The sequence below is a fragment of the Elgaria multicarinata genome, chromosome 13 (genome assembly GCF_023053635.1).
Source record: "Elgaria multicarinata webbii isolate HBS135686 ecotype San Diego chromosome 13, rElgMul1.1.pri, whole genome shotgun sequence".
NCBI classification, from domain to species: domain Eukaryota; kingdom Metazoa; phylum Chordata; class Lepidosauria; order Squamata; family Anguidae; genus Elgaria; species Elgaria multicarinata.
Window position 1 is genome coordinate 26429730 of NC_086183.1, and position 9796 is coordinate 26439525.

The following is a 9796-nucleotide window of genomic DNA, read 5'->3' on the forward strand; positions in this document are numbered from 1 at the left end:
AGTGGTCTGTCCCAAGATAAGGCAATTACACGTTCAAGTGAGTTGACATAGGATTCATGTTGGAGAGAGCACCAAATATGCCCATCATGGGCTGATAGCATCTTTGGTCTACACTAAGCACTGCTGTCTGCTTCACACTATGGTATAACTCCATCAGTCCCGCCCTGTCCCAACTAGAACCCTTCATCCGCCACTGACCAGTGGCAACGTCTGATAAGCACATCCAACCCATGCCTCTCCCCATCCCATTTTGGTCACTGTGTAGAGAACTGCCATGAGTGCCGGCCCCAGGGCAAGTTGGCCTCCATGGGCTCACATAGTCCTGACTGCTGTTGCCACTGTCCATTCACTTGATGTCTTCCTTTGGGCCCAATCTGCACAGCTGCCCAGAGAAAGAGGCAAGGTGAACAGAGGCTGCTGCTGTTCCTTCTCTTTGCTCCCGTCAGTGCTCACTTGCTTGGAGAGGGCGGTCAAAGAGGCAATAAGAGCAAAGAGGAGCAGCAGCAGGGCAAGAGGCCTTCAGAGATTGGAAGCAGGAACCCTGCCAGAGCAGGGGCCTTGGCAGGGGCCCAGCCATGCCAACTGATGACTCCTGCCACCCTGGCTGCCACTATGGAGACTATGGCGATACATGAAAAAAGGAAAGGGGAAATAGTGGGCGATCAGAGCTCTACATTCTCCAGAAAGCCTATGGTCTGTATAAAGGCCTAAGAGCCACAAGCAAGGGCGAAGGAGGAATTGCTCAAGCAGGATCCCCAACTCTCAGCGCTGGGGCGATATCAAAGGAGGACTGTCACAAACAGGAGCCCAGCCTGGGCCACGAGGAAGAATCCCAACAATCCCAGAGAGAGGCGGACTGCCCCACTGGCAGGCGTGCACTGGTTTTCGGGACGTACAGTCACGCCAGTAGGGAAGAAAGTCTGCATGCTGTTGCAGAAAGCCTCGTTAGCACAGCCCTTCATAATGGTGGTGGTGGTTTTTCCTCCTGCAAAGAGAACGGCAGGAGATGGCAGTCAGCACCAGGGGGATTTTCAGTGCCCTGTGATTGTCCTTTCTCTCTTTCTCTCTTTCTCTCTTTCTCTCTTTCTCTCTCTCTCTCTCTCCCTCTCCCCCACCCCCGTGGGATATGTCAATGACTTGATACCTGCTTGAGAACCAGATTCAGTGAGTGGGATGGAGAGAGGCTAGGACCCCGAGGAGGCATCACTTAATGTCTTCCTTTGGGCCCAATCTGAACAGCTGCCCGGAGGAGTTTTTCAACTTACCCAAAGTTGAAAAACTGCTATTCTATATGTGATTCTACGGCCGTAGCTAGACCTAAGGTTTATCCCAGGATTGTCCTGGGGTCAAACCTGTTCATCTAAGTGCCACACAGGGCATCCAGCACTCAGGCAGGGATGAACCCAGGATGATCTTGGGTTAAGATCCCGGGATGATCTTGGATGAACCTGGGATGACCTTAGGTCTAGCTACGGCCTATATGTCATTTTGTGAACTGCCCAGAGAACTTCAGCTACTGGGTGGTATAAAAAAATGTAATAACTAAATGAATGATTCACTATCAGTGATTGCATGTTAAAATTGAACTATGATTCAGATATTAGCAACTGTATATTTGCAACTGCATCCTTTGAAAATCATCAAAGTTTGTTTGATTTGTTTGATTACTCTTGTTTTCGGATTCAAATACCTTTGAATTACTAATTGTGTTATCACTATTGTATAACAAGAGAGTTCTTGTATCTTTGTTGGTAACACAATCTCCTTTTGTTGTTTACAAGCTTTTGTTTATAAGCTTTCATTCATAGTAAACACAATTATTTTATTACCGAGCCTGTTTGACCATTAGCCGTTTGTGGCGCAGACCGGTAAAGCAGCAGTTTCTGCAGCTGAAACTCTCCCCACGGCCTGAGTTTGATCCCAGCAGAAGCTGGTTTCAGGCAGCCGGCTCGGGTCGACTCAGCCTTCCATCCTCCCGAGGTCGGTAAAATGAGTACCCAGTTAGCTGGGGGAAAGGTAATAATGGCCGGGGAAGGCAACGGCAAACCACCCCGCTATAAGGCCTGCCAAGAAAACGTCAGCGAAAGCTGGCGTCCCTCCAAGAGTCAGTAATGACTCAGTGCTTGCACGAGAGGTTCCTTTCCTTTCCTTCCTTCATTTATAAGTTTCACTGTGAGGGTCTCTCCCCATCCCCTTTTTTTTTTTTTTTTTTGCTTTTTGCCCAGAGGAGGAAGCAAGGTGAACAGGAGCTGTGACTCCTTCTCTTTATAGGCTGAGCCTATAAAGACTGTTAAGAGAAGTAGCCAAGGCAGAAAAGAGACTCAGCCAGAAGCTCTGCTGGCTGGTGGAGGAGGCAGGGATGCTCTGTGAGAGCCAGGGAATAGCAACCTCCACTCCCTTCCAACTGATGCTATTCCCCCTTTTGGGCTGGGGGTGTCCTGACCCATCACACAGTTGCCACCACTGAGAGGAGGCAATGATATGAGTGAGATAGAGAAAGGGCTGGGGGTTCCAGAGCTAACTTGGTGATAAGGTGACTTCAGCACCATGGACAGAGATGCAGGTGCTGGTTGTGCGTTCAGGACCATGGACAGCGATCCTGAAGCTGAGCCAGGAGGAGAAATTTGACTCAGGGGGCTCACATAGCCAAGCGTCCCTCCATCATGCCTGGATTGAGCCCCACCCCCCTCCTGCTACCAACTGTCATCAGAGTGAAAGGAAGCAACAGTGAAGCATCTCTCCATCATGACTGGATCTATATGAGGCTATTAGAGGGAGAGGAAGTGGCAGCCCTTCTATTGTGTCCATGACCTCCTGAATTTTGCGACTAAGCATCTAATGCCTAAATGTGCTTTTGTTCCTCCTCCCTCACAATCCCCTTTCCTTTTGCATCAAGTTTTTTAGATTGTAAAGCCTGTGGGCAGGGACTGTCTTAAGAATTATTTTTGTAAGCCACCTTGAGAGGTTTCTTCTTCTTCTTCTTCTTCTTCTTCTTTGCCAAAGGGCAGAATAAAAGTGCTAAAATAAATAAATAAATAGCCTCAGCACAAGCCAGAAGCAACTGCCTGGGTTTTATAGTCTGGTCTAGAGAGGCAAGACTCAAGACTCAACCCCTGGATAGTTTAGACTAAACTCAAGACTAAACCTTTAACTGACCATATGAGTACTGCATCTGGTCAGTTAAAGGGCCAGTGTCTTTTATGGAGATGTTAGCTGTGGAGTAAATCTGCCCACTCCTTGGAGATTCTGTTATCTGAGGACTCCTGGTCCAGAGTCATGATAGATGGAGGGCCCATTAGACTGAAGAAAACCCACTCTCTCCTCTAGCCCTTATACCAGGGGTGGGGAGCTGTGGCATGGCAGAGGTCCTTAGACTCCAACTCTCAACAGCCCCAGATAGCATGGCCAGTGATGGGAGCGGTACTTTAATAATATCTGGAGAGCTACAAATTCCCTACCTCTGCTTTATAGGTGCCAATGTTTTGCCAAATGATCTATCCCATGTGAGTGTGGGTGTATGGGAGGTGTGTGAGAGAGAGACAGTCAGAGTCAGGGTGTGTTACCTGCATCTGTCACGTGCTGATACACCTGGGCACAATAGTCCTCACCATCTCCAGTACATTCAATGGTCTCTTCTTTGCATGCATTTCCCTCAGGATGGCATGCTGGGCATTTCTTGGCACTGGATGGTGTGGTCTTCCTGGTCGGCATTGTCCCTGCAAGGGAGAGGAGCGTTAGACTTGAGATGAGAGAAGAAGACCGGTGTGGCCAAGGTGATTCGGGGAATGGGGGAACCATATATCTCAACATATTGTTTCACAAGATCACTTCCTAAGTCCCTTCCAATGCTTCTGAGTGGCTAATGACTGATGTGTTGTGAACCGCCCATGGGGCTTCGGCTATTGGGTGGTATAAAAATGCAATAATAAAAAAAGAGCCACTCCCGTATTTTCCATGTTACCCAGAGGAACCACAGCCAGGAGATGGTCAAAGATGTACCTGGCTTACTTGGACAATATGGGGCATGTCTACATGAGCACTTATCCTGGAGATTGCCCAGGATCATCCCTGTGTGTCCACACGATGCACAGGGGATCCCAGGGGCAGGGAGGGATGATCCCTCCCTTTCCCCAGGATAACCAGGATGGCTTTAATCATGACATTTACCACTGTCTTGGGATTGTCCCTAGACCATGGGACATGTGGGCAGCTGTCCCAGTTTCATCCCAGCTCCTCAAGAGTAAAAGTGAGGAACCAGGAATGGGGCATGGAGCTCTTCAGAAGCTCCGTGCCCATTGGGGGTGGGAGTGTGGAGTGGGATCTTTTTTAAAAAAAAAAAACCTACAACACACTTTTTCGATGGAGCGGCCATGCACCCATCTTCAATAGAAGAAAAAAATGGCGGGTGCAACATCATTCTTCTTACCGGGACGTCACGTGCCACATGTGGACTGAGGGGGAGGATCTCGCGATCACCATATCATGAGATCCTCCCCCTCCCCTCCCTAGGTCTAGACATGCCCATGGTATCACCACAACATCTTCAGTCATCTGATGTTTAGAGACAACATGGCTTGAACTAGGGACATTTGGAAAGGGTGCTGAGCTTCCACATGTGTGTCCTCATCCCTCAAAAGTAAATCTTCGGCAGGTGCAGAAGAGAATATGGCTGTTTAACCTCAGTCCCTGTGATTGGCAGGCAGAATGAAGCCTCTGGATCGATGTGGCCTGATATTACTATTAGGAGCTTGGCTTTCTGCCTGATGGTTGGAGAAGCACCTTTTCAGCCACCCACTGAAGGGGATGAGGTATATCTGCCCCTTCCCTCCCTAGCCTGAAGCTGGTAGAAATACGCACATTTAATTCCTAAAGGAGGAGCGAGAAATAAAGATCCGTAAAATCTTCCCAAAGGAGCAATGGAGTTGCTTGTTTGGTGAGACAAATGTAATTTAATGGATCAGAGTGTGCACCAATACAATCCCAGTGGATTTAAAGGGTGGGGAGAAGATGTACAATAGATGGTTTCCCAGACAGTTGAATAATGTAAGAGAGAGAGTGGGGAAAGGAAAGTGGGGGGAGCAGTAACATACAGGAGAGAGGCTTCTTCTGACAGTCTTCTCCCGAACAGCAGGAGACCTTTCTCATTTCGATTCTATTCTTGCCCATATCTATGATAGCGATGCCCTTGTCACAATCATTTGATGGGATGCATTTCTTCACAATCTTGTGGTTGGTTGGTTCTGCAAGGATAAAAAAGGAGACATTATATTTGGAAAATTTGGAGATGGATTTGGGGTGGACATCTCCTAATCATGCAGCTCAACATCCCATCCAAATCCCATATGAACCTGCTGGTGTAGAGCATCTCTATATTACCGGGGGGGGGGACTGCCCCCTTACCAGGCTTTTTCCACTCTCAGGGCTTTCTGTGTTCACTACAGGCTCCTTCAGACATGACCACGTGATTTGTAATTGAAACCTTCCCCTCTGGGAAATGCTCCATAAAGCTCAATGAAACAACACCATATAGTGGTGGAATTAATCCCGCAGTTATTTTAGATACTGGATTACCATTTATTTTGTTTTGTATTAGCAAGATTTCTGGGGGAGGTTCAAGAGACATCCCGGAAGTTGACAGCATCATGTAATGGACCTGCAATGGGCTTCCATGAGTGACCAATTATGATTGTGCAATAAATCGCTTTTGTAGAGAAGCTCATAGAATCAGACCGATGATGAGAGTAGGTCCATTTAACCTACTTTGATCTACCTGGGGCATTAGCACTCCAGAGTCTCTGTCAGAAGTCTTTCTTAGAACTGCCTGTTCTCCTTTGAGGTGGAGAAGCCAGTAACTGGTTTCCATGCTGTGCATTTGCTCTGCTATTGAACTCCATCCCTTCCCCTGGCATGGAACTGCCTTATACCAACTTAAAACATTGGTGTATCTTGACCAGCCTTTCCCAAACAGATGCCCTCCAGATGTTTTGAATGACAACACCCAGCATTCTGGACCATTGGTCTACCTGGCTGAACCAGACAGGTGTTGAAGTGTAAGACATCTGGAAGGCACTAAGATTGGGTATGGCTGATCTAGGCTAATATTTTCCAGTGGAGGCTGGTGGCTCCTAAGTCAGTGGGGAGGTGAATCCACTCTGGATTTCAGTCAGATCCAATCAGAACTCAAAAGGAGCTATCCAAGATGCTCCACACTGACATTGGAACCACCAGTCTCCACCAGCAAATACCCTGTGAATTGTCTAGACAGTTTTGGCTGTGAGATGGTATAGAAATATAATAAATGAAATGACTTATTCACAGAATTTGGAGAGGTGGGAGAGAGAAAGACAGAACAGCTGCACAGGAGAAGAATTGCTGTTATTTTGACCTACGACATCAGGATCTGTCTGTCCGGAACTACCCAAAGTCACTCCATAGTCTGATGATTGTCGGATATGCTTTTCTTTGTTATGGACAAAAATAGAAGGGTGGGGCTAATAGAAGGGTGGGGCTAAATGGGTGTAGTCAAAAGGAGAGGGTGGGTTTACAAGGCTAAGCCATAAGCTACTCCACATATTCCCCCTGCCCTGCTGACATCAGAATGGACATACAAGTCTTCATGGTTAGGTGTTGGCGATTTGATCCCATCAAACATTCATGAGACTCTGATTCATTTCCTGGCCAATTCACTGTTTTGAAAACAGGTATGGCTTGGGGCAGGTCTAACAGGTGACAGTTTGGCAAAGTTTCATCCCTGTATGAGCACTACATGTTCAGAAGAGGGGTGGGGAAATCAGTCAAACTTGATCTGGATGAGGTTCTCATTTTCCCACTGCTAAGCTCATTTAACAACATATGCTGAGTGTAATTGACCCCAGATCTGCTGAGAGTTCATAGTTGTTTTAAGGGTGTGTGTGTATGAGAGAGAGAGAGGGTGTGCCCTTACAGTTTTAAAATTTTGTGCTTTTATGGTTTTAAATTTTGTATATTGATTTTTAATGTTCAATGTTTTAATCTTTGTAAACCACCCAGAGAGCTTCAGCTATGGGGATTATTATTATTATTATTATTATTATTATTATTATTATTATTATTATTATTATTATTTCCAAAAAGGGTCCGCATCCAATGGTGAGCCTACACCTACCCCCACCACCCACACAGAAATTCACACATATTTCTGTACTCATTTTTCTCATTGCATGGATCCTTTGCATGCCTTCCTTAAATGTATGCTCACCCACCCCCATTGAGAATAGCAGTTTGGTGCACACTTTCAGATGCATGTCTTCTCCGGGTGCGCATTTCAAATGTATGCATTCGGGGATTGGGGAGAGCATTCTCCCTTCAACTCCCCAGGCCCTTATCACAATCTTCACAAATGGATATCTTTTGCAAGGTGCATTTCATTTCACGTTCCGTTTCAGGGCACCCCAACTGGGTTCGCTTGCATGCAGTTGCAAACCCAATTAATTTCTCACTCATCTGCAGTTCAGAATCAATTGGCATGTCTGGAGCTGTGTTCACAAACGTGTGGGACTTCATGTGCAGCGCCAACATCTTTTAAAGGGAAGAGCTGCAGCTGCTTCTCAGAGCTGCAGCCACCGCCCCCTTCTGCTCCAGCTAGACCCAAATGTGCTCTCTGCTGCTTTTCCTCCATCTGTTCCTCTCCACGCTCTTCCACTGCTATGGCTCACTCCCCCAAGACTGACACTTCAGAAAAACTGGAAATTGCCTCTCCATGGCATCTGCTTCTCCTTCCACCCTCCCAAGTCTTGCATGAGTGGAGGTTTCACTGCTGTAGCAAGAGGATCAAAAGGGTTGGCAGCTCACTGTTACAGCTCCTGCTGTGATGGCCCACTCCCAGACCCCCACCCACCCTGCTCATAGGAATTCCAGCAACAAGCTGGTCTGTCATAGTCCACCCACCCTCTGAAACATTCCCTGCCCTCCCCACAAAAAGGGCAGATCCAAACAATGCATTTTGAGACGAGTACAGCATTTCCAAATTGCTCCTTGGAACTTTGGGCCAGTTTAGCAAAGACCTTTAAATCCCATATCTACAAAGCAGGTCCACTTTTCACCAAGCCCCAGATCAGGAAACCGCAGTCAGGATCCAAATTCCTAATCTATAGAGTTGTTAGCAGGAATGACCCAACCGGCCCAGCCCATGGAGGAGAATATGTCGCTCTGCATTTGCCCCACATTCACTGAATCCGGCTGCTGGCTTCGGGTCTTTCACACTTACTGGGTAACTCTGCCTGGATGATGCCACAAGTGTCATTGGCAGAGGCACATGTCTCCATCCGTCCGTCACAAGCCTTCCCAGCTGTGCTACAAGTCTGACATTGCAGAGACACTCCTAAAAACGAGGGAAAGAAGCATCAAGCAGATTCGTGTTCTTTTCTTCTCTTGCATTTTCTTTTCTTTACCAGGAGCTAAGAAAGAGAATTCTTGCAGAGTTTCACCCAAGCCTAAAACAGTTTCTCTCTAGATGCACCTATACACAGGGCACGGGTCCAGCATCTCACAACCACAACCCATTGAGCTACCCAAGCCCCCAGAGCCACAAGAGAACGGCCTGGTTTCTCTGAAATGAGAGTGGTTATTTAACCACTGTGACTTGTTAACCAGCCCCTGTGTGCCAGTCACATGCCAGCTCATTTCCCTAATTATCCTTGCTGGGCACAGGTTGTCATGATGTCCAAACCCAGCAAAGGTGTGTAGCTGAGGGTGGCTGGAGTATCAAACCACTCAGAACCCACAGTCTATTGTAGGCTTGCGGGGCGATTTGATACTCACCCAGCCAGCCACCATTATCATATCTGGGCAACACAACAACCTGTGCCCAGCGAGGGTAATTAAGGAAATGACCTGGCACATGCCTGGCACAGGCAGGGGTGGTTAGCAAGCCACTGTCAAGTATTACCCCACCCCTTGTGTCATGCAAACTCAGTCACTGTCATCTCTTCATGTGATACAACACTAATCATTTTCCCAGTGCTGACCCAAAACATTCTCCTGCCTGAAGTGGAGCCCAAATGCCCCCTTCCACATACACACCAATTAGAGCCAAGACTTTCTTTTTTTAAAAAAACCAACTCACTCTTGCTGGATTATGTAGACAACAGTTCTTGCCTTCATCTATTTCCACCACACACACCCCCGATCTAGTGCTGCCAGAATCAAGGGGCGTCACCCTGCTGTATAGCAGAGCCTGTCCTCAGTATTCCAATTTCATTTCATTGTCAAAAGTGGCCATTGCCTGTTTATTCCTGCAACTGGTGAGATGACAATTCCAAGGAAAATGTTGCAAAGTTAGCAAGCATAGGCAATTCTTTCTTTCTTTCTTTTTTCCACCCTGGGAAAGGCTAGGACCTCCTAAATCATCATTATCATCCTAAAACAAGATACTCACCCCTAGCTATGAATATAGCGAAGAAGAGGCAGATGGCAAGAGGGGTCTCCATGGTACCAGATGATGCCTGAGGCTGGAATCAGAGCAGGTCTGGAGAGCTTGTTGCATGCAGCAAAGCCTCTGTCTCTGATCTGACAGAGAAAGCAGCCAAACATTTCCCAGAAAGAGGGAGGAGGCATCAAAACAACTCCCCACCCCCTCCGCCTTCCCCCCCCCTCTCACACATACACACACACACACACACATCTAAGACAGTGAGGCCAAGTTTCAGTGGTGACAAAGCAGCTTTCCAAAGACCTAACCGAAAAATCTGTGCAATCTTCCATTTCCTTGTAGTAACCAAAAAACAAATCCTTGTAGCAGAAAAAGGCAAGAAGAGCT

At 47.2% G+C, this 9796-nt stretch overlaps 1 protein-coding gene across 1 annotated transcript; it reads right to left on the bottom strand.

Moving 5' to 3' along the window:
- Positions 1-312: 312 nt before the first annotated feature.
- LOC134408398 (phospholipase A2 inhibitor and Ly6/PLAUR domain-containing protein-like) lies at positions 313-9542 on the bottom strand. Its single transcript, XM_063140655.1, has 6 exons — positions 9416-9542; positions 8246-8359; positions 5091-5240; positions 3564-3716; positions 897-985; positions 313-456 (listed from the first exon to the last, which is right to left on the bottom strand). Exons 1-6 carry the CDS (start codon positions 9465-9467, stop codon positions 313-315), a joined length of 702 nt encoding a protein of 233 aa, XP_062996725.1. The 5' UTR covers positions 9468-9542.
- Between the last annotated feature and the right edge of the window lie 254 nt (positions 9543-9796).